Consider the following 24,714-nt stretch of genomic DNA (forward strand, 5'->3'; position numbering starts at 1 on the left):
AATGAATTGCACTCTTCTAATGTTTAAATTTTCCCTCATATATACCATTGAGAAATTTGATTCATTTGATTGAATCGGTTTGTTTATACAGAGTCCCTGTGAGTCAATTTTTATATCAAAGTGCTGCTATTCAATTTTCAGTTTTGTTATCTTCTTCTTTTTTAAGGTTTTGTAGTTTAACAACTATTTCGAAAGGGTTAGCTTGACTGTAGGGGCCTTAAGTGTACGAGTAGCTTAAGGAGCTATTGTTAATAAATGTTCAGAGCGACATTAATGAGCAATATAAAAAGAAAGAAATCGCATGAGTTATTACTTTCACTTGTAGTGTAAATTAACTCTGCCAGAAATCAACTTTCGCCCCATTTCTCAGATTAGGCGCCTTTCATCTTCCTGTGGTGTTCGGGTTTCCCCTGCTTACACTGGAAAAACAAATCCTGAGGTTTTTAACGTGTGTGTGTGTGTGTGTGTGTGTGTGTGTGTGTGTGTGTGTGTGTGTGTGTTTCTAATGCTGTCTTGTGACATAAAACAGCCTCTGGTTTAGTAAGAACTATTTCAGACAGCTGCAGTAAGTCTGCTAACTCGTCCTTATTTGAAGGCAGCAAATATTTAGCCAAATTCTTATCAGATTTCTTGATGCAAAGTCACAACAACTTAGTTCATTGAGGCTGTTCATTGCTTTACTTATTTTAGTCTAGCAGATTGTGAAAGTGGTTTGTTTTATGGAAGAAACCAGTTTTGAAACAACGTGAGTAAATGAGGACAGTTTCCATTTTTGGGGGTGAAATATTTTGTTTAAGGATAATCTTGTTCGAAAGCTTTTTTTAGTCTTGAGGCTTTTAAGTTGGAGCTTTCAATTGGATTTGAATATCAAGTCAGGACTGTTGCTTTAGCTTCAAAAAATAAATCCTCCTGTCGAATAAGCAAATGTTTTTATTTCCAGAGTTTTGTTCAGCTGACTGAATGTCTCATAGACTGGCACACCATTTACATCGAGTGTGCGCATGTGTGTGTTTGTTGGACAAAAGTGAGCCTGGGGTCCCAAAAAAGTGTCCTGTCATGGAGATGTCCTACAAAACACCACTGGTATTCAGACAGGTTTCTATATTTGCGCTATGCTGTCAGTGAACCATTAGCACATGTTCATACTGGTGGAGTGTCACCTGATCATAACTGTTTTATACTTAATTTATAGCATTTGCTTATTTGTACTGAGCTGATTTTAAAGGAACAATTCACCCCCCTCAACCCAAAAAAAAACAAACAAAAAAAAAACAAAGAAACCTGTCATCAATTTCTCACCCATATGTTGTTCTTTTTATTTTTCTCCAGTGGATCGTAAAAGGAGATGTTTAGCAGAAAGTCTAAGCTGCACTTTTAGATCTGTGTTATTTAAATTTTTTTATATACTATTATAGTATTTATTAATAGTTGGAATTAGCTTTTCATTAATTTTAAAATTCATTTTAAAATTGTAATAGTTATTTTTTTATATTTCTATTTAGCATTATATTTATTTGAGTTTTAGTACTTCTAGTGTAGCACTTTTGCTATTACACAACCCTAGTAGTGTAATAGCAAAAGTGCTGAAATTAATATAAATGCATTTAATTATGAATTAACTGAACAGGAAATTAATTAACCAAACATATTTGAAAATGGACAGTGTTCAAGTTTAGCATTTGGGAAAGTAATACTTCCCAAGCAAGTATGGACATTGTAGATGATGGTAATCCTAAAATGGCTGGATACTGGTTGACGCACCAGTGTGCTTTTGTTACAAGTGAATTCTTGTCTTGCACGTCATGTCCATGTGCTGCCCAACGTCCTTTTACTGACCTTCTAATGGTCATTTCTCTCAAAAGTGGCAAGCGTTTTTATCATTTGGCAAGCTCTTATCTGATTGACTGACTGTACTCTTGTCTATTGCAGGGTTTCATAAACTTTTTTGTTGTATTATAAAATATTTTCTTAAAGTACCCACAGAGATTTTAGATTAATATTTCAACCTTTTTTAGAAACCCCATGCATTTTGGGAGTTTGTGAACCACAGTTTGGAAAACCAAGGGCTATTGGCAACTTATGGAGAGTTGAGAAACGTCAGTTTTCATGGAAACTGAGTGGTTTTTATACAAGATAATACAATGTGTGCTTTTGAAGAAGATTTTCAAAGTGGCATGAAATATTTGAAGCAAGTGATCTAGATTTCCTGAAAAGTACCGTAAGTTCTTGATTTTTTTTTTTGTCTGTTTTCTGTACAGACAGTCATTTAACGCTGCTGAATCAATATTTGGAGGCATTTCTGTCATGCAAGTCTGTGGTTTTGGTATCAAATAATTAAGATACACCCATTTCTAAATGACGTGTAAAAACAAAAGGAACTGCGATTTACTTATTCTTCACCTTCTTTGTTGTCAAAGGCCTGGCTGCACAAGCCTTCTCTCCTCTACATTAAAACACTAACACTGTTACACTGGTGTCCAGATCTCTCATCCTGACATACTTATGCTTCCTGTAGCCTAAATGAGCTTAACTAAAAATTTCTTTAACATAAGAATGGCTCCATCGGTGCCATTTTACCTCAAAGTTAATTCAGCGGCTCTTAATGGGTGTCATATCTCATAATCCACTATTAAAAATCTTGACAGATCCCATGGCAACAAGTCTCAGCTGAGGGAGCTCAAAGCATGACGTTGGTAATGTCTTCTCTCACCTTTCTTCTCCTTTGCTGAATGGAAGCGTGGTTGTTTTTAGTCAGCTTGTTTAGTGATCTGCTGATTTCATGATTGTGAGATCTTTGGCTGGCGGTGGGCTTGACGTGTTCAGCGGGGAGAAGCTGCCTTTAAACGCACCGCTGGAGCAGGACGTGTCCTGTAAGCCCATGAAACCACATGGGCCTGCCGTGTCATAAACCGCTACGGCATCTTGTGCAGATGACATTAAGTCCTCACTCATGAAGCATGTGGATCTTTTGCATGCTACAAGAGAGGGCTGAGTCGGATATGCTGTCAACTGCTAGAGATTTTTTGCTATACGGTTTATATACAGTTGAAGTCCGACGTTTACATACACCTTGCAGAATAAAAGGGATCATACAAAATGCATGTTATTGTTTATTTAGGACTGACCTGAATAAGATATTTCATGAGTCCTTTATTTGTCCTGAACAGTTAAACTGCCTGCTGTTCTTCAGAAAAATCCTTCAGGTCCCAAAAAATCTTTGGTTTTCCAGCATTTTTATGTATTTGAACCCTTTCCAACAATGACTGTATTTACATTTAATCATTTAGCAGAGGCTTTTATCCAAAGCGACTTACAAATGAGAACAACAGAAGCATTCAGGTCAACAAGAGAACAACAACAGACAGGAAAAGGAAAAGTGCTGGTGTTAGTTGGTTAAGTGCTGTCGAAAAAGATGAGTCTTTAGATGTTTCTTGAAAATGTGTAAAGACTCAGTTGAGATTGGGAGGTCATTCCACCAGCTGGGCACAGTCCAGGAAAAGGTCCTTGAGAGTGATTTTGAACTTCTTTGGGATGGCACCACAAGGCGTCGTTCACTTGCAGAGCGCAAACTTCTGGAGGGCACATAAGATTTATCCAGTGAGTTTAGATATGTTGGTGCCGTGCCAGTGGTCGTCTTCTAGGCAAGCATCAGTACCTTGAATTTGATGCAAGTGGCTACTGGTAGCGAGTGTAACCTGATGACCTTTTTTTTGGCTCACTGAAGGTAACCCTCGCTGCTGTGTTCTTTATCAATTGCAGAGGCTTGATAGTACATGCAGGAAGACCCGCCAGGAGAGCATTACAATATGACTGTATGATTTTGAGATCTATCTTTCCACACTGAGGACAACTGAAGGACTCATATGCAACTATTACAAGGTTTAAACGCTCACTGATGCTTCAGAAGAACAAAATATTATTGTGATATTCCATTACTGTGATTTATAATGATATATCCTCCTGTGATATATAAGTCTGTGGTCATACTGCCAACCCCATTATGAGGTCATGCTGACAGATCACTTTACAATAAGTGCTAATGCGTGTAGGCCATTTGCAGTCATTCCTCCCCCCCCCCCACTCAAAGTTGTGTGGTTGCATGCTCTGAACATGACTCTGACATGGACTGTATGTGGTTAGCGCTTAAAAGCTGCTGTAAATATTGCAAGGTGTAGAAAAACCACTTCCTGTAGCAAGTGCATCATAATAGAGGTGATACCTCACGCTCAGGGGTCTCGGGTGTTTATTACAGATGTTATCCTGAATCAGACCTGCATGCTGGGGGATGCATAATAATGGGTTTGCTTTTCCTCCATAAAGCACAGAATTACAGTAATCACCATTTGAGTAATTGCATTTTGGGCTCATTGTAGCTTCACAATGGAGAAGTCTTTATTCAGAAATATTTGAGGAATGCCTTGAAATGAAAATCCTCCTTTTTGGTTAAAAAAAAAAAAAAAACCCTATAAGCAATAATAAAAATAAAACATTTAATTAACAGATCAGTACTGGGTATGTTGTACTTTAGGTATTGGCAGGGGAATGTTTTAATTTCTGATTTCAGTTATTTTGTTAAAACTAATAATTCACTGTAAATATTTAGGGTGCTGTAATTCATCTGCAGGAAAGTGCGTAATACTTTGCATTAGGGTTGTGCTGATAGACGATAGTATCATGTATCGACGATAGTCAAAGATATCGACATAAGCAGATTTCTCTGTCGATGATCAAGACGATATTAATGTATTAGATTATATTAATAACTATTATTTTTATTAGGCTGCTTATTATAATTCGGCTATCAAACTGCTCAGCTATTTCACTTCAGCACCGCATTTCATGTGAACACAGGAGGATTAGGGCCTGTAGTCGCTGAAGTTGTCCGCTTTGACTAGGATAACTCATTAAATCCATGAAATGAAAGAGACCGAAAACAAGGAGGTGGTGTCCCACACATTTAATGGCTGCTACACGACAACGCGCTCTTCTCATACATGAGAGATTAACTCTTTCTTGGCATTACAAATAAAGTAAAGACAAAATAACAAGGCGGCGGCAGAGCGAATTTCTCAATGGTGGTTCTCACGTAGTCCTTCTCTTAAAGACTGATCACTTAACTTATAACACACACTATGTGGTGATGATGTAGAAGGACTACATGAGAACCACTATGGATAAGTTCACTCTGCCGCCTTATTATTTTCTTGCACACCGCACTATAATGTGATGCATGCAAAATACATAGTTTCGGCCGTTACAAAGTCTCCATCCACAAACAGACGTACATTGTCTGCAGATATAAGGTATTTCATTGCACTTTAACAAGTAATTTGAACGGCCTATATACGTGTAATATTTTAAACGAGCCCTCATTGAGTTTAAAGCCACAGTTATGTTAGAATGCATCTCATTCTTGTTTCTGTGGCGGTGCGTCAGTCTCGTCATGAGGTGCGCGATCCAGAGCGCTGTATGACTGATGCATCATTTCAATTCAGCCTTACTCCAAATATATAAACTTACCTGTTTTAAATACTTTATATTCAACGTATTTGTTTATGTTGAATATTAGTGTTTAACTGCTGGACTTTAAATTAAATCTACTATTGATTTTCACCATTGACTGATTCTGCAGCACATTTAGACTGATAACTTCCGTGCGCAGATGCGGCAAATCTTTCACAGGACGCGTGATATGACAGTTGCGTCCGACTATATATGAACTAGCTGTTTTAAATACAGTATTTTTATATTTAACGTTATTTTATCAGTATGTTTGAAAGTATATTTTTTCGAATATTGGTGATTTCCATAGGCTCTCTCTCTCGCGCACCTGCGCGGTTTAAAACACCAGAACAAAGTGTCTCTCTCTTGCTCCACCCATGCACGATAAGGTTGTGCATCATCAATCTCACGGGGTGACGATTTGAAAAATGACCATATCGCCCAACACTACGTTGCATCCTGAATGATCTGTTATGTATAACTGCTTTTGACTTTTGACGAGTTTTTGTATGCTGGGACTTGTAGATTTATTGAATATATATATATATATATATATGTTATATTCAGCATAATTTCCAATATAAAATTAACTATCTGCATTATCAATATTAAAAATGATTTTAATGCACTTTGTATATGGCTGTGAAGATGAAGTCAGTGTGAAATGTAAATTGTAATCACCTTTTCTTCTGTATTGTGAGGTATATCCAAAAACAGCCAGTTTTTGAATGAAAATAATGCATTGCAAGGAGTAGGGAAATTTTGAATAAAGATTATGAGGGTACATAAAAAAAAAAAAAAAAAAAAAACTGTGGATAAATGTATTTAATTTTCTTTTAGTAAAATTACATGTCAAATGTTCATTACTATTTACTGGTATTGATGCATAGAAATAAAAAAAATTCTGTATTATCCCTAGCGTTCATTTAATAATGATATGGACAACATAAAAATCATGTTTTACTTCCTGCATTAAAGAGTTTTTTTTTTTTTTGTACTGCACTGTGCTAAAAAAATATATCAGAAACAACCATTCTTTCCAGTACATAAATATTAAAAGAGAATTTGATGCTGTTGAGTGTGTTATTATGCTGCTCACTGTCTCTGAAGCGCGGCCTGTAGTTCTGTCATCATGCACTCCCGGACCTCACAATCAGCATCGCAAAGCAAACTCACGCTCTGTGTAATGAATCACTGTCAGCATTCAGCTCAGACAAAACAACTTCATCAAATCACCCACAAGTTCTTAACCAGCATGAGTAATCTTTAGATCTGGCTGAGAGAACTTCACTAACAAAGAGACTTAGGTCTCTGCAGAGCAAAAGTGGGCGTTTATGACTTTGTGGGTGTTTTCAAACTGCTGGGTGTTTCTAAATAATGCAATCAAAATGATCCCCCTTACCTAACCCCACCCCTAAACCTACCTGGTAACTCCCATTACTTTCCTGCAGATACCTATACTTGCTAATAAAGGGAAAGTTTACCCAAACATTTAAATTCTGTTATCATTTACTCTTCCTCAAGCATGAGGTTCAGTCTTGTGTGGAACAAAAAGATTTGCTGGTAGCTTTTGTGCATTCTTGTGGTACGCATTCGTACCAAATTGAAAGACCCATACCAAATTTTGGTATGAATGTGTTTTCTGTTACACCCCTAATATGAATAAATCCAGCATCTGATTTAAATTGTTTCACCTCACTTTTTAAAAGTGCAATGAACTGCAGCTTTTCCCTAATCCTCTTTCTTATCCCCTATATAGCATTGCCTGCTCTGTACGGTGAGTGGAGTGTGCATTGCTTGGCTCATTCCACTTCCCGTCTCTCTACGTAGTAGAGGGTAACCCAGCCAGCACGCTGCTTATCTGAGCTGTCAGCCTTCATCAATCTGCTCTACATCATCATCATCACAGGCAGATGCAGCGGGCTGACGCTCCCCCTATTGATGTTTCAACACAGGTTTATTTATACACGCAGGCCATATTGACTTGGGCTTATTTTTGCAATAGTTGCTTTTCATGCTGAGCAGAGAGAGGCAGCACTCTGTCAATGCACTTCAGACCATGGAAATCAATAGGCCTTTCTCCACCAATAGCAAGGATTCCAGGGCACACAACATTGGTATTGGTGCCAACCAAACAACTTGCGTGTGTGTGTGTGTGTGTGTATGTGTATATATATATATATATATATACAGGTGCATCTCAATAAATTGGAATGTTGTGGAAAAGTTCATTTATTTCAGTAATTCATTCCACTCAAATTGTGAAACTCGTGTATTAAATTCCATGCACACAGACTGAAGTAGTTGAAGTCTTTGATTCTTTTAATTGTGATGATTTTGGCTCACATTTAACAAGAACCCACCAATTCACTATCTCACTATGTCAACAAATTTGAATATGGTGACATGCCAATCAACTCAAAACACCTGCAAAGGTTTCCTGAGCCTTCAAAATGGTCTCTCAGTTTGGTTCACTAGGTTACACAATCATGGGGAAAACTGCTGATCTGACAGTTGTCCTGAAGACAATCATTGACACCCTTCACAAGGAGCAACAAACATTCATTGCCAAAAAAGCTGGCTGTTCACAGAGTGCTGTATCCAAGCATGTTAACAGAAAGTTGAGTGGAAGGAAAAACTGTGGAATAAAAAGATACACAACCAACCGAGAGAACTGCAAACCTTATGAAGATTGTCAAGCAAAATTGATTCAAGAATGGACTGAGGCTGGGGTCAAGGCATTGGTCTTAAAAAGTATTCTAATTTGTTGATGGAGTGAATTCGGGTGTTTTTGTTAAATGTGAGCCAAAATTTTCACAATTAAAATAACCAAAGACTTAAACTACTTTGTTCTGTGTGCATTTAATTTATTTAATACACAAGTTTCAAAATCGGAGTTGAATTACTGAAATAAATTAACTTTTCCAAGACATTCTAATTTATTGAGATGGACCGGTGTGTGATATAAAATATGTGTTTACAGTATGTATGTTGTTTACATAATACATTTTAAAAAATACATAGAAATTCTGAATGGTTTTTAAGAATGTTACTAACATGATTGTTGCACCTGTCTTCAGAAAATATAAATTTATTCCTTCACCTTCATACTTGGATTGCTCTCGCTAAAGCTGACATTATAAAACGTGTCAGTCGGTATTGATAATTTTTTCCCCATCCATTTATGTTCATTGTTCTTTTCCCTACATTCATTTTCTTTGAGCAGTTTTTCATTTGCTTATTGATGTGAAACAATGCATCTACCAGTAAATAATGTACGCCGATAAAGAGGGAATTTAAACTCAGTCATGGTCTGAATGAAAGATTGCTGCTACATCTGAAAAGCATTGCTATTTACATTCACAGCTGATTAGATTACAGACCAACCATCAGTGTGCGTTCTGTCTTAGTGAAACGCTGAGGGTATCTCATCAATTCCAACTGAACAGTTTAGCAAGTACAGTGCTGCATTTCAATAACCTGCTTTAAATCAATGTCTGCAGGAGTAGTGTTGAAAGAGAGTAATATCTCATGCTTTCTGCTTGTTAAATAGACCACCAGAGTGATATAATGTGTGTGTGTGTGTGTATACAGGGTGTCAGCGTAGTTTACACATATATTTGATGTTGCAGGATGTTTGTGATTGTTACACCTCTTTTGAGAAGCATCTCTCAGATAAGCTCCATCTTTTATCTTTAAGATGTTTCTTTTTTTTTCATTCAACTACAGCAGAATAATTGTATTATTTTAAGGTGTTTTTCCAGTGCAGTGTGAATTGACGGATATGGTGTTACACTTTTAATTCTGTCAGATTCAGGTTAATGCCACTCCATTTGAAAGCAGGTGATGGCAATTTTGCGGTAATCAAGAAACAAGATTTACTGACTAGATGCGCATGATCATATCATTAGATATATCGCCCAGCCCATAGATCTGAATATATGCAAAGGCAAGTGAGATAGAGGAAAGAAAAAAAAAAAGATCTTTTAAATAAAGACTTAAATTATAGTCTGTTCCTCAACATTATCCCTTCATATAGCTCCAGAGGAAAGCAAAAGCTTTAAGAAACATCCCACACAATTCCTCAGCAGTGAATTAGCATATGAACAAGCACTTATCCTCCAAAGAGGATCGTGTTTATAACACCATGAATATGTGAAATGAAAATGATGGAGGTGTTGGTGAAAATGATATTTATCTGGTAGCAATGTTTATCCTCTTCCTAATGTATTTTCTTGGAATTAGTTATTTATATATATATTCCTGACTTAGCAGTGAAGTTGTTGTCAGGCTCTGTGCCCAATGCAACTGTTGTGTTCTTCAGTCTCTTGTTCGTCCGCTGTTAACATAATGCCCCATAGATCATCAGGTCGCAAAGGAGGTCATAAAGAAAAACCCACGACCACAAAGAGGACACTCGTTAGAAGCCTTTTGAGTCATAGCATGACAAATGGTAAACACTGCGGTTTCAGAGACTTTGTGAGCATAGACCGTTTCAAAGTCCATTTCAAGTACATTATTTGGGACAAGGCCTCATTGTTATTGCTTGTCATTGAAAATTTGGTCTCATGAAATCAAAATTAACATTTTGTGGCTTTCAGTCCAAGTATGTTAGCTTCGAGGAGTTCTAAACAACCTTTCAGAAGTTTGTGGTTAGCAAGATAAAAAAAAAGTTTTTGAAGATTCTTATGCTCAGCAGGGCTGCATAGGAATAATTGTTCAGAAATACAGTAAAAGTAGTATTGTAAAATATTATTACTATTAAATACACATTTATTTTAAAATATATTAAAATCAACAATTTAATTCCGAAATTATTAGTAAACTTTGCAAACAATTAAAAAAATGTATTGAATGAAATGAAATATTGTAGTAAAATTTTTTTGTACTCAAAATGATCTGTATTTTATTTTGCTACATCACAAAAACAAAAAAATATATTTTGTGTCTCATGATCATTCAGAAACCATTTTTATATTCCAGTCTAATGGAATATTAAACATTTGTGCTGCTTAGTATTTTTGGGAAAACTATCACTCATGTTTTTAGGATTCTCTGATGAATAGAGCATTTATTTGAAATTTGAACATTTGGTAACATTACACTGCAAAAATAAAAATAAAACCTTACTAAAATGTTTGTTTTGGTTTCCTTTTTGTTACTCCATTGTTCTAAGCAAAAACTCAATTTTGGGATGTTTATTTTCTGAAACCAAGACTTTTTACTTGTAGGTCACGGATTATGGAAAGTGAAACATAAATCTATAGGGGTGGTTGGAATTATTCACGCACTTTAAAATATTAATCTGAAGCTTATTTCTTTTCAGATTCTTACAGCTTTATCATAAAAGGCTGTATATTAACTCATTGGGAGAAAACTGGTAGTTCTATGTATGTATGTCTCCCATATAGTCAAAATGGCATAATCAATAACACCCTGTGGATATTCGACCATGAGATTGGTAGTCAAATCAGGCTCCTCGAATCAAAGCATAGATTCGTCGACTAATCCCTACAGTGTATAAATATCTTTAGTGTCGTTTTTGATCAATTTATTGCTTCCTTGTTAAATAAAAGTATAAACTTTTAAAAGATGACCCTAAACTTGGTAGGGTATTTGCTAGAGTACTTATAAACATTGCTAAGTTAAACTTTTGAAGAAATAACTAAAATATGGCTCAATTGTTGGTATAAACAAAAATATCATTGGGTGTCTAATCAAAATAAGAATTTTGTCCCAGAATAAGAAATTATCTCCCCCAAATAATGCATGCCTCTAACTAGCAATAAAAAGTAGCTGAGAGGTAAACAAAAACCTAAAAAAGGAGGCAAGCCAATCCATACGTCACCGGCTTGCCATAAATAGGCTATATATCAGGGGTGGCGAACGTCGGTCGTGGAGAGCCGCAGCCCTACAGAAGGCGTTTCTCAATGTCAAGGATACTTCCTTGGCAGGACTGATACTTCCAAGTCACTTCCTTCAGAGGCTAGGCAAGACTCCTCTTTAGCATTCGGAGAACAGGTAAATGGAACTGGCTAGCAAGTGCACGTAATTGCGTCATTACATCAGTGAAAAGGTCCGTTTGAATAATGCTGTGAATGGTATCGTTAAATTACTTTGGACAACTTAACTAGTTATTTATAAAATAAATGCCGATGACGCAACCAAGCTAACAATAGTTAAATGACCGGTCTGGTTCAGTTAACCATTTTTATTTGTATAATTTACAATATCAATATGGTAGTAATTTGTACTGGCATGTAAACGTTAAACTTAACTTATATTTACTACAGTTATAACAAATGTTTGGTAACATAAATAAAAACCGTTAACGCTACGACATTTTAATTTTTGAACAAGATAGCAAAGCTGCGCACATAGGATTGTTAATGATTTGAGAGCGCGAAGGATACACGTATGCAACCTTTCCTGTGTATGGGATAATTTTCGAATTAAGGACTCAGTCCTTGGTTGAAATTCCGAGGATCCTCGACATTGGAACAGTCCTTCGACGGATGTCGATGACCTAGCATCCTCGAAATACTGGCTTCCGAGGATCCTTCCTTGACATTGAGAAACACCTAGAGTTTTGCTTCAACCCTAATCAAACACACCTGAAAAAGCCAATCAAGGTCTAAAGGGTTACTAGAGAGCTACCAGCAGGTGAGTTTTAATTAGGGTTGGAGCTGAACTCTGCATGGCTGCGGCTCTCCATGACACCTTCACTATATATGAACACTTAATATAAAACTGTTTCTCAATTTTTTTTTTTTCTGTTTTTGTAGCATACTGATGTTGGCAAGTGACATTTTTCTGTTTGATTCTCTTCTCTTTTGCTCTTTGTATGGTAATAAATGGCCCTGAATTTGACATTTTAAGAGTTTAAATTATAGTTATTCCTATAATGTCATCATAATTACAGGGCTGACCATGACTTTATTCCAATTGTCAGATAAATAACTGAGTGGGATACTGGCAGGCAGTTGATTATAGTTGTGTATGCCAGCAGGAGCGGAGGAACGGGGGATTGATAGCTGAAAGAGAAAGTATAAAGCCCAGGCCCAGAGGTTAGCGCATTAATTGTGGCCAATTTTAAAATCGGCATCAGGTCATTGACTCTGCTGCTGAATATTACATGACATGTCTGTGTGTGTTCACTGGGAAATTTAATGTTGAGCGGCAGCTGATTTTTTTTTTTTAGGGCATGTAAAGCGAGTGTGGTTTTATTAATGATCCTTTTGAATTGCTAACATAATTTCGCTATGCCCTTCTGTAAAGTGTGAGAGCATATATTTGAATGGTTGTTTCCAAACTGTAATGCATCATATGGTAATTTATGAGAATGAAGAGGATTTTTGTTGTTGTTGTTGCTGCTGTTAAACTGATTTATTGTGCAGTGGCTTAGCGGTTCACGCATGCACAGATTTTCCCAATTTCTGATATTACTGTTATTACAATGAACCTATATCTCCGGTGAGCTCTTAAAACAGGTTTTGATGTTTTTGAAGTATGTGCATTCTTACGGTTTCTGACTCTTAGCAATCATTTTACATCAAGTACACGTTTCGATATTTACGTTCAATGTTAAGTCCCTTTTGTAGTGAATTTGTCTTCTTCATGTAAAGTTGGGAACCAAGAACTGATTCTTATTCCAAACCATATACGTTTTTCGTATGAATGACCATTTATAACATTCTTTTATGTGTGGCTAGATCTGTGCATTTTCTGAGTTTTTACAGTGGTGTTATAAAATGATAAAAACCTATCATATTATCTGTTTAAATATATAACAAACTTTAAACTTTTGGTAACTTTTGGTGCTCTCTTGATCAAACTCTTGATGGCAAAGTGTTGTATTTTATTTTATTTTATTTTAGGTTAGATTTTTGGTAACCCTTCAGCTTAGGGACCAATTCTCACTATTATCTAGTCACTTATTAGCATGCCTGTTATTAGCATATTGGCTGTTTATTAGTACTTATGAAGCACATATTCTGCATGAGCATATTATACATCTCTGATCCTACCCAAAACCTAAACCTAACAATGACCTTGCTGACTATTAATAAGGAGCAAATTATGAGTTTGAGGGAAAAGGTTGAAGTAAATGGTTTATTAATAGTGAAAATTGGATCTTATTATAAAGTGTGTCAGTTTATTTTGTAATACAGGAACAATTTATCAGTGGTTTCTTTGAGTGTACAAAAGCAGGAGTTTCTCAGGTAGACTTTTGATATAATTTCCTATAAAACCACCATGCTTTGTGACTCCATTGTCCAGTGCTTTGCTTGCCCTCACCATCTTTCTGGGTTATCTGAAATGATGGACGGAGATTGATAAATGGTATATGTTTACTCTTAGGTTAACTTAATTAGCTTCTCAGGACTATCCCCTGTGTAATCCGCTACACCCGGAGCTCTTCTCAGACAAGCCGATAGACTGGTGAGCCGTCAGGCTTCGATTCCCCAGCCACAGCGGTAACTTAATATCATAAAGGCTTGCTCCTTTCAAGAGAGTGTGTAAGAATTTGAACGGAAGCTTGTTTTGTTAAATGGTAGGAGTATGCTCTGAAGCGTTAAAGGATAACAAGTCCTTGCTTGGTCATTAAAGCAGTCTCTGCAGAGATAAATGTGTGCTACAGGAAGTGGGCGAACTGCAAACACATTTGAGGTGATTATAGTGTGTGTGCGCCTCGAGGGAGCGCTGGATTACACAATACCCAAGCCCAGAGCCCATCGCAGCGGTGGCAGAGCTGCCTACCATCGAGCCGCTGGATTATTGAGGTCGCCCCTGTTTTTCAGCAGGATTACTGCCTGAAATTCACCGCTAACATACTTTCCGGGTTATATAACATCGACACATGGTATTTGTTGTAATTGCATCATAAATGTGGGTATTATCGTAGGTGGACCTGCTTTAGGTTTCCCCTGAAACCCCTACGAATAATAGGAAATTTACAGTGAATTTGAGAAAAGCTGGGTTTGACACAGTTGACTTTGTTTCGATTTATTATTACTAGGGCTAACAGTCGAGTTAAAAATTTTAATCAAATTAATTACACATTTCCATTTAATTTAGCTAATTCATTGCAAATTAAAATTGATTTAGAAAATTCCCACAAAATATTTTTTAAAGTAGTAGACATTACGAATTGTAGCTTTAGAAATATTTGATAAAAAAAAAAAAATTATTACACACAAACATTTAGGCTACAATGGCCTAAAAAACTATGGAACATAAAAGAAGATAATTTGAGAAACATCTCAGTATGTTTGTTCATACAGTGAAAGTCATTGGTAACCAGAAACAGCTTTGTTACCAACAGTCTTCAAAATGCCTTCCTTTATATTCCACAAAAGAAAGGTTTTAAATGAGGGTGAGTAAATAATGACAAAATTAAAATGGGTGAACTGTCCCTTTCATGTTGTTTTTATTATTATTATTATTATTAATTAATTAATTAATTAAATGATATTCTAAACAAACTTAATCAAACGCTCAAACGTAAACTGTTCACACTATGAATGGGCTACTGAATCATTGGTTCACACGATTTGTTCAAAACGCGGATTTATTCAGAAACTAAACAACTGTGCTGCTTGAAGACACACAACAATTCTGATATGGCATTAAAGGTAATTATGTTCTCTGCAAAATTGAGCAAAAACACATAATATTGTGTTTAAAATATCACACAATATCAACTTCTTGTTTACTGAACTGAAATTCGGGACAAACAGCACTCAGGTGAGATTGCTCTCGCTGCTCCTCTGATTGCTTATATCAGACAAAAACACATACAGGGCTTCTTTGGACCAATATATTGAATTTTAGGGCATAACTGCATTTATGGAGTCATATTTGTCAACAGTCAACTGTATGAAATGAAAGATGATGTACAGGTTTGGGGGCGGGCCAGTGTGTTAACTGCATGATATTAGTGTGTTATAAATAATTAAGTTCATGTGTTAAAAAAAACCAGATCGCCTGACAGGGAGTGAAACTCTCAAGTGCTCTGTCAGAGAGTGTTCGCAAGTGAAAATGTATCTGAGCTAAACATATACTTGGCCTCCAACTCCCATACTGGTGAGTAAAATCTGATAATTTATTAGCCATTGGCTAATATTAAACATCATTTAGTAACCAGAATGAAGATTTAGTCGCATATGCAAGTGATTTGCACGCAATGTAGAGGGTTGTTTTTTTTCTGCAATTAGGCTAACTATGGATGATTTCAACAAAATTGTTTACATGTATTTTTCATTGTGGCGCAGGATTACTAAAGAATTATTGTGTGGTTGTTCTGATCCGTAATAACTAAACACAACCATATTTGTGACCCAGGAGCACAAAACCAGTATTTAATGTATATTTTACATTTACGAAAAAAATCATTGTATGGGTCAAAACTAAAAAAAAAAAAATGTTTTGCCAAAAATCATTAGGATATTAAGTAAAGATCATAGTCCATATTTAGTAAATTTTCTACTGTAAATATATCAAAACTTAATTTTTGATTAGTAAAATGCATTACTAAGAATTCATTTGGACATCTTTAAAGGCAGCTTTCTCAGTATTTAGATTTATTTGCACCCTCAGATTCCAGATTTTCAAATAGTTGTGTCTCGACAAAATATTGTCCGATCCTAATAAACCATTCATCCATGGAAAGCTTATTTATTCAGCTTTCAGATAATGTATAAATTTAAAAAAAGACACTTAAGACTGGTTTTGTGGTCCAGGGTCACTTTTGGTTATGAATATATACATAAACTTAAATATATTATTATAACATAAATACATTATAACATGCGTACATATTTAGCACTCTAAAATGGGGCTGACAGAATATTCTGCTGTATTTCGAGCATAATTGAGTTTTATTTTATTTTACTCTGTATTGTTTCTGTGTAGATCTGATCGTTTTATTTTCCCGTCCTTGTACGAATCTCTTGTATTTGCTGGAAACCATGTGGAGGTGATTGTGTGTTTCCGAGAAGCATGTGTCAGCCTTGGTCTCAACAAACACACTGTCCATTTGATTGCCAAGAATTCATCAGAGTCTAGAGGACTCGTTCTGCTATTAACAGTGGCTTTTTTCAATCGTTTGCCACTGTTATGTTCCTTTTAAGAGTTTGCTAAATCTGTTATGAGTGGCTCTTCAACATCAACATAATTGCTTCACAGTCCAGCAACAAGAGCGCAGGCAGACACTTAAGCATGTATGGTGGTAATACATAGAGCAGCGGCTGCTCATTACTGTGATGCGTCTGTGCATCCACCGTAATGAAGAGGTCATGATCAGCCTGTAAACACATGCAAGTGAATTGACAGATGCAGCAGCAGCAGCCTTTTCCCAAGATTGTCACGAGATTTGGTTTGCCGTCCATGTCAGTCAATTTGCATATTGTAGATTAGCAAAATGCAAAATGTTTCACTTCTGTCTGCGTTGGGAAGTGACTTAAAATGTCTCTTTAAAAGCATTGAGAAGTTTTCATTTAATTCATTTAAAGAAATTCATTTAATTGCTTCACTGTCTACTACTACTACTACTGCTACTACTACAAAAAAAACAAAAACAAATATATATATATATATATATGCATGCTACTGATCAAAGGTTTGGTAACAAAGTGCTCAAGTCTGCAATTATTTGATTTTTTTTTTTTTTTTTTTTAAATAATGAAACATTGCATTTTAAAATAACTATTCAATATTTAAATATTTCTTTTAAAAGTGTCATTCTTTTCCTTTGATTAAGCTGATTTTTCTCATTCGAATTGATATAGAATTTATATTATATGTAATATAATATATATTAATATGTAATAAATTTTATATTTCTTTTAAAGTGTGTGTGTGTATATATATATATATATATATATATATATATATATATATCCATTTAAGCTAATTTTGCTCATTTTAATATAGAATTCATATTAAGAAAGATTTATTATATATCATTGCTGCTTAACATTGTGTAAACATGATAGTTTATTTATTTATTTGTAAATAGAGAGTTCAAAATACGGCATTTATTTTAAATGGAAATCTTTTGTAACATTAAAAAAGTCTTTGCAATCAATCTTTTTTTGCTAAATGTTTTTAACACTGACATTATATTAAATTATTACAACTTCTAAAAATACGCCTTTAGCTTTTGTTTGGGATCAGATGATTTTAAATCCAGAAAAAATTTCTCTAAGACATTTGGACGACTAGTCGATTTTGAAATGAAGTAGTTTTTTGAAATGAAGTAGTTTTTCACACCCTTATGATGAGGTTGCACACTTCCTTTTGACTTTTGCTCTGTGGTAATGCTGAAAACCCCTGACAGTGCCGGGGCAAAGCGTTACCCTGGCTCACCTCGCTTTACTAAAAACACCCTACTGACGTCCTGGCAGATTGATGTTCAGAAAAGATTTTTCTATTTCCCTCATTTTTCCCCCTCGTAAGCTACGGTTATATGATTCACTTTAACGTGAGCTAAAGCCTCTCTAAATGTCAGGTTTGTATTTTATGGCAATAAGTGATGACCAAAGACAGCCCCGCATGTTGTTGTTGGTGTGCTGTTAAATTATCTCTGTAGCAGGTTGCTCTTGCTAAATGTGCCATTTGTTGCTCTTGACTCTCGACTGTATAAAGCATTTTTCCCTCCTCACTGCTGGGCGAGAGGCAGTCCAATAGTCCCGGATAATTTATCAGGCTCAAAGAATTAAGTAAGCTACATGGCGACAATGAATTGTTCCACTGTGCTGTAATCCTGCCTATTTTTGGCCCTTTACTTTATGGCGAGTTGAGTTTGACAGCAGTCCTCTCTCGCTCTAAAGCACGAGTGTGTAGGCTGGTGACTCGCTGGCAGAGACGAGCGTTTCATCACATGCTAATTGAGCAATAGATGCCGATGATAAGTGCCTGCTTGTTGCTGCGGCTGCTACATTCACCTGTCTCCTCCATTAGAGCATGGTCTCTCTCGCTTCTACACCAGCACAGAATCACAGGAGTGGGCCTTTATTTTTCCTTCATTGCTCTTATTTTCCTCCATTAGCCATGTTTGTGTGCTTGTCCCTGTTATCTCAGTCTGTCCTTCTCTGTGACCTGTGTTGCAGATATTTAGCTTGCTCTTTAGGTACAACACAATTTGAACCAATTTCAGTTCAGTTCTGTTCAGTTTTACGCAAAAGATGTGTTCATTTGATCAGAAATAAAGTAAAACAGTAATATTGTGAAATATTGCTACAGTCTAAAAAAATATATTGTAATAATAATACATTTTATTTTTAATGCGCTTTACTTGGACTCAAAGCACTACAGTATACAAGAAGAACATCAATAATAAAATTCAATAAAAATCAATTACATTCTCATTCAATTACAGTAAATGGCTCTAAAAAGATGTGTCTTAAAAGAATTCTTTAAACAATCTAATGTTGGAGAGTTTCTAATTTCCGGCGGTAGAGCATTCCATAGACGTGGTGCTGAAACCGAGAATGCTCGGCTGCCCATAGACTTTCATTTATATCAAGGCTGCTGGAGAATGCATGACCTGGAAGAGCATAAGGTGAGAGCTGGTATTTGAGCAGTGACTAAACTGCAGAGATGAGCAGGAGCCGTCCCATGATATATCTTAAGATCAATGTTTTGAATTCAATACGTGCTTGTATTGGCAGCTTATGTAAATCAGAGAGAACTGGAGAAATATGGTGACGAGTGGTTGTATGTGTCAGTAACCGGGCGGCTGATTTTTGTATGTATTGTAATTTTTAGATGTTTATTTAGGAGACCAAAATAGAGCGCATTGCAGTAATCAATGAACTCTGAAGGATCATGTGACACTAAAGACTGGAGTAATGATGCTGAAAATTCAGTTTTGCATTGCATTAATTATATTAAAATAGAATGGTTATTTTAAATTGTAATATTTATTATTATTATTACATTTTAAATAGTTATTTTTAAAGTATTTTTGATTAAATAAATCCAACATTGTCGAGCATGGGAGACTTCGTTCCAAAAAAACATATTTGACCGCTAGTGAAGGTTCTTTCTGACCTGTCAGTAAAATTAGTATAAGAAAGTCAAATAACCGGTTACTTTATTTTTTTGTAAAACATTGTTTTCTCAATTCAGTCAAAATAATTAAAACACAAATTGCTCATTTTATGTTTGTACATTGGTATGCAATGCTTCTGTCAATCAGTCAATGCTCATATTCTCGCAATGGTCAAATACTGGCCAATATTTCAGTCTTTGTGTAAGATGCTCAATCACCTTGGTTTATGTGTGTTTTTTTTTCAGTGCGGGACCCAAGGGCGACAATATCTATGAGTGGAGATCCACCATTCTGGGCCCTCCAGGTTCAGTCTATGAGGGAGGCGTGTTCTTTCTGGATATCACCTTCTCTTCCGATTACCCCTTCAAGCCACCAAAGGTACAGTATGGGAAAACATCTTCCCTTTTTATTCATATGCTTAATCCTGCTTCTAAAGAGCTTCCTTCCTACTTTGGTTTCATACAGCTCTAATCAAAGAGTAAACTCTTAAGACTCTGTTTCAGAACCTAGTAAGCAGTCATGGTTTTTACTGCCTATATAGGCTGCTGCCTTCTAAGAGAGAATTCTGACTGACACAGTATCTTATAAGTGAATGATACATGAAATAATTATGAATGCCTTCGAACTTGGCCAGCAGAAGGCGTCTTTAAGAAGGCAGCATCATCACTCTTTCAGAAGCAGCATAGGCAGCTCATTACGTTTGGCAGCAGGGTCTCAATATAAATGCAAAATCAAATGCATTGGAACATATTTGGAAGTACTTCAGTCTCAGTACATCAAAGCTGTTCTTGAATATGGGGCAGAACATAAAACAGCTGTATCAGCCATTTAATGCTATTCTTCAGAATAGAAGTTCAAGACATTCTTAACCTATGAAAGTAAATGGACATTCAAGCATTGTACTGTATATTCTGAAAGTTATTTATGTCTATTTACTGTGTATTCGGCTGTTTTTAATTCTACATCAACTATTGTTGGATATTTTTTTAAAAATTTGTTGCGTGTCCATATGGCACAATGGTTAAAAATGTTTTCCCAACCACACTTTTCACTTCAATTGCTAGTAAATTCACAAATAAAAACAAAACTGGCAATTAACACCTTGAATTAAACATGAACTTTTAAAGTAGAAAAATTGAAATAGTATTTTCTTGTAAAACATAGTTTTATTTTACAACATCAAAAAATCTTTTTTACAGTGCAAGCTCTGATGCATGTTGTAAAAAGAATATAATAATTACATGAGACAAATATACATAGTAGTACAATAATCCACACATACCGAAGTCATTTTTTTAAATGTAATTTTATTCTGAAATTAAAATGTTTGTATTTATAAATGTAAAAAAGAATAACTTATATTTCAATCTTTTATCCAGATAATAAGGTTTTCTTGCCTTCATTAAAGTTCAAGATGTAGAACAAAGTTTTTCACTGTAAATGTGTCTGCCAGAATAATTTGTAATGGGGAAAAGCTATGAAACTATTATAGTAAAATACAAAGTCGAAGCATTTTCACGAGTAGATGGTTGAACCCTTCGGTGTATGTTTGTTTTGCTATTATTAGTCTCAAGTCGTCACAAAGAGCAGCGGCCTTTAATTAAGATGTATTAGCTCTACCAAGGACACACTGAACGAATCGTTCAGAACAGGTATTGATTGACCTCGGGTAAAATACCTTAAGGATAATGTGAAGCTGAACGATTATGTTTGTCTGTGTTTTGTGTGCTGCATAAATGAACATACTCCTTCAAGCACTGGCTATTTTCAGCGGAAAGCAATTAGCGAGATGCCGACAGGCAGAGATGTGGTTTACTACGGCTTCAGCTATAAAGGTGAAAGAGTCAACCATGGCATTTCGGATTAATTAGTATCCGAATCTCCGTCCTCAGCATGTTTGGGAATTTGCGCCGTTCCGAGCGGCCATGCGCCTCCGTCTGGCCCTCATCTCGATCGTCAGTGGCATCTGTAAACAACAAGTTTATATAAAGCTCATGGGCTGGAGGGGGCTCTTTGTTCAGATCAAGCCACTGCAAAGCTCTAATCCACTAATTATGAACAGGATTCATCCTCTGCGGTGGATGCCGGGCCGAGCCGGCGGCCCGCACCCCCTCATTCTTTTGTCACCAGATGAAACGCAGGGCAACTTGGGGGCCGATCTCGCCTACGTTCGTTTGGGCCGGTGCTCTGTGAAGTCTTTGCCCATGGTTTGTGCTCCACTAATCTGTGCTTTTGTGAATGAGTCTGTCTGTGTTTGGGAACAGGGCAGAAAAGACAGAGAGAGGGGCGTTTCATCCTAAAAGTCTATCTAGAAATAAGAGTATCGATTAACTCGAGCTGTAAAAGGCTCTAATGCATTGGCTTGTTTACAGAGCAGTTTGGTTGGGTCATAATCTGCATTTAAAAAGAGCTCTTTTTCTCTTATTTTGTGTCTTGTCTCTTTTTTCTCTCTCTCTGTCTGTCTGTCTGTTTAGAAACTTTAAACCCTACCTGGCTGTCTGCTGCCTACACAGATGCCTTTGTTATCTTGCCAAAGGATGATAATTCAGTAAAGATCTGATTATGGCTTTGATTAACATTCAGATGAATTCAACTATAAACAAGTTCACTTGCTGTCATTTATATCTGAACTAAGGGGGCATTTACATTACATCATGTTCAGCAAAAATGTTTTATACGACAATGATGTTTTGGGATTTTTGAAAACTGATTTCAAAGTTCAAGCTTTTGAAAACAAAACCATTATAATCTCTGTGTAGTCTACAAAAACACGAATTTGTGAAAATATTGAAGTCATGCTCATTCATATTAGGTGTTTGCATAGTGTTTCTGTACAAAGTGATGTTGCCAACAACTGCCCTGGCGTGCATAATGCAATGGAAGGGGATTGTTTTATCAGTGTCCTTGTTTGTATGCAAATCTTATAAAAATGCAAAGGAAAAAAACCTTTCCATATCTAGTTTTAAATTGCATATAATTTTATTGATTCAAATGTTTTATTAATTAATTTAAATATTTATTTATTTATTAAAACATTAATATTCAACTGTTTTTAAGCGTATTAAGTGTATGTCTGTTGCATTAAATATACTATTAATTTTGTTAAACATAATAATACTAGATTAAAATTATTTTATAATTAATAGTACATTTGTAATTTCTTGCAAAAGTCCAAAACTCTGGGGCATGTGTAACACTTTAGCTGCCTTAATTCAAATTTAAGACTCACCCAAAAATGCACAGCACATACAGTGAAATATTGAGTAAAGTAGGAACATTTCTCAATACTTGTTTACTAGTATTTGTGTACGTTGCATTAAATAGTAAAAATTGTGCTCTATGTAAAACATTATACTTGTAGTTTATATATAAAAATGCTTAATGTAACTGTTTACATTCAACATTTCTCTCAACTTAAGCATTCTTGGATTAATATGTCTGTGTAAAAAGGAATGCTTGACAAAGGGATGTTCAAAACATTAAATCTTGTATGTTATAGCTATTTTTGTGTGTGTGTTATTTTATATAATATTAGTTTAGGATAGTAAATACCCTATCAGTATTTTATCTTTAATTTCTGTTTATTTTTGGCTAACATTTGACTAGCAATGCAAAGACTGTTCCTAAAGTTGGGAAGCTGGCCTTTTAGTGTCAGTATGATGCCTTTACATGCTATATAGTCAGCTTACTAGGTTTTCCCCCTCACTTCCTCTCCATAGGGGGCATATGTCATGAACTCTGTCTTGTTTTGTTGGCCGTGAGCCCTCACACATGCTGCCTGTGTCATGCTGGCTATGTTTTCAGACTCAAAGACCACCGTGTTCATACAATACCCACATTGTGCCAGGCAGGCAGGGTTATTTTGGTCGCTCTGTTTATGCTGCATCATGTGACGGACGTCTTGGTAACTGCTGCGGGTGCAGAGTGAGACGCAGTCAACACACAAGAAGGGAGCCTTCTTTCTTTGACCCTTAACCGGCAGACTCAGCCCTCCCACAATACATCCCATCCCGTTGGTCCTGTAAGCCGGGGCCAGAAGTCGTCAATACTCTAGATAGGGCTACTGACACACAGTTGAGAAGCTGGGTCAGGTTAATCTTACTTGGCTCCCTTTTCTCACTGGATCGATAGCTTTCAGGATTCAGCCCTGGTTTCTGAGAGAGCCGTTAATGAGAGTGAAAGCTGCCATCCAGCTCTCAAAAGCCCTATCTATAATGAAAGCCCTGCTAAAACACATCCAGAGTATTAAAGTGTGGTTCTGAACTGGAGAGCTAACATCATCCCTTTTTAGATGGACTTGTTTTGTGATGGTTTTGGTTTCCTTCTCCTGTGCAGGTCACTTTCCGCACAAGGATCTATCACTGCAACATCAACAGTCAGGGTGTGATCTGCCTGGACATCCTGAAAGATAACTGGAGCCCAGCTCTGACCATCTCGAAGGTCCTGCTTTCCATCTGTTCTCTGCTGACAGACTGCAATCCAGGTGAGCACAGTTATTCAAGGCCCAAGCCCTAAGCATAGCTTTACTAGTAAAATCAGAGGACTAGAATTAGATGTGCATTTTAAAGTGATAGTTCATCCAAAAATTTGAATTCTTGTGCCGTCCCAAAAATGCACTTTGTTCTTTAAAACTCAGTGGGCATCGTTCACCACAGGAAAGTTATTGGTGAAATATGATTTGTTCATGAAAATGAATATTTCCTGACACATGTTTTCTTGAATAAATCATGATTCACCAAATATCTTTCGTACTAAAATGTATTCTCAATTACGTATAGATGTTGGGAATACCATATGAAAGCCCATTTCCACCATGAAATAAAAAAAAAAAAGTATAAGGTAGTTGTGACTTTTTATCTCACAATTTCAACATTTTTCTGACATGGAGATATAAACTCAGAATTGTGAAATGTTAACTCCCAATCACTAGATATTAGGGATGCACAATAAGCTGACACTGACAAGCTGCTCCAAACCACTGTCATATTTTGTGCAGCTTGTCAGTGAACAATGGCTCTGTGTCGAAAAAAAAAATCATGCACATGTAGAGATTTACCACTGATTACAGAACTGGCATTACTGACAAGATGCGCACTAAATCTCAGGCCATATTTATTGTGCTTCCCTACTAGATACTGTATAAACTTGCAGTTCTG

General features: G+C 36.1%; 1 protein-coding gene across 1 annotated transcript in view; it reads left to right on the plus strand.

The window, feature by feature from the left end:
* The window catches only part of ube2e3 (ubiquitin-conjugating enzyme E2E 3 (UBC4/5 homolog, yeast)), a 40,001-nt gene that overhangs the window by 11,960 nt on the left and 3,327 nt on the right, over nt 1-24,714 (plus strand). The window contains exons 4-5 of the mRNA XM_052565600.1: nt 19,804-19,936; nt 23,894-24,041. Coding sequence (XP_052421560.1) covers nt 19,804-19,936; nt 23,894-24,041 — 281 coding nt within the window. The remainder of the gene's footprint in view (nt 1-19,803; nt 19,937-23,893; nt 24,042-24,714) is intronic.

This window comes from Carassius gibelio, chromosome B9 (genome assembly GCF_023724105.1).
Source record: "Carassius gibelio isolate Cgi1373 ecotype wild population from Czech Republic chromosome B9, carGib1.2-hapl.c, whole genome shotgun sequence".
Lineage (NCBI taxonomy): Eukaryota > Metazoa > Chordata > Actinopteri > Cypriniformes > Cyprinidae > Carassius > Carassius gibelio.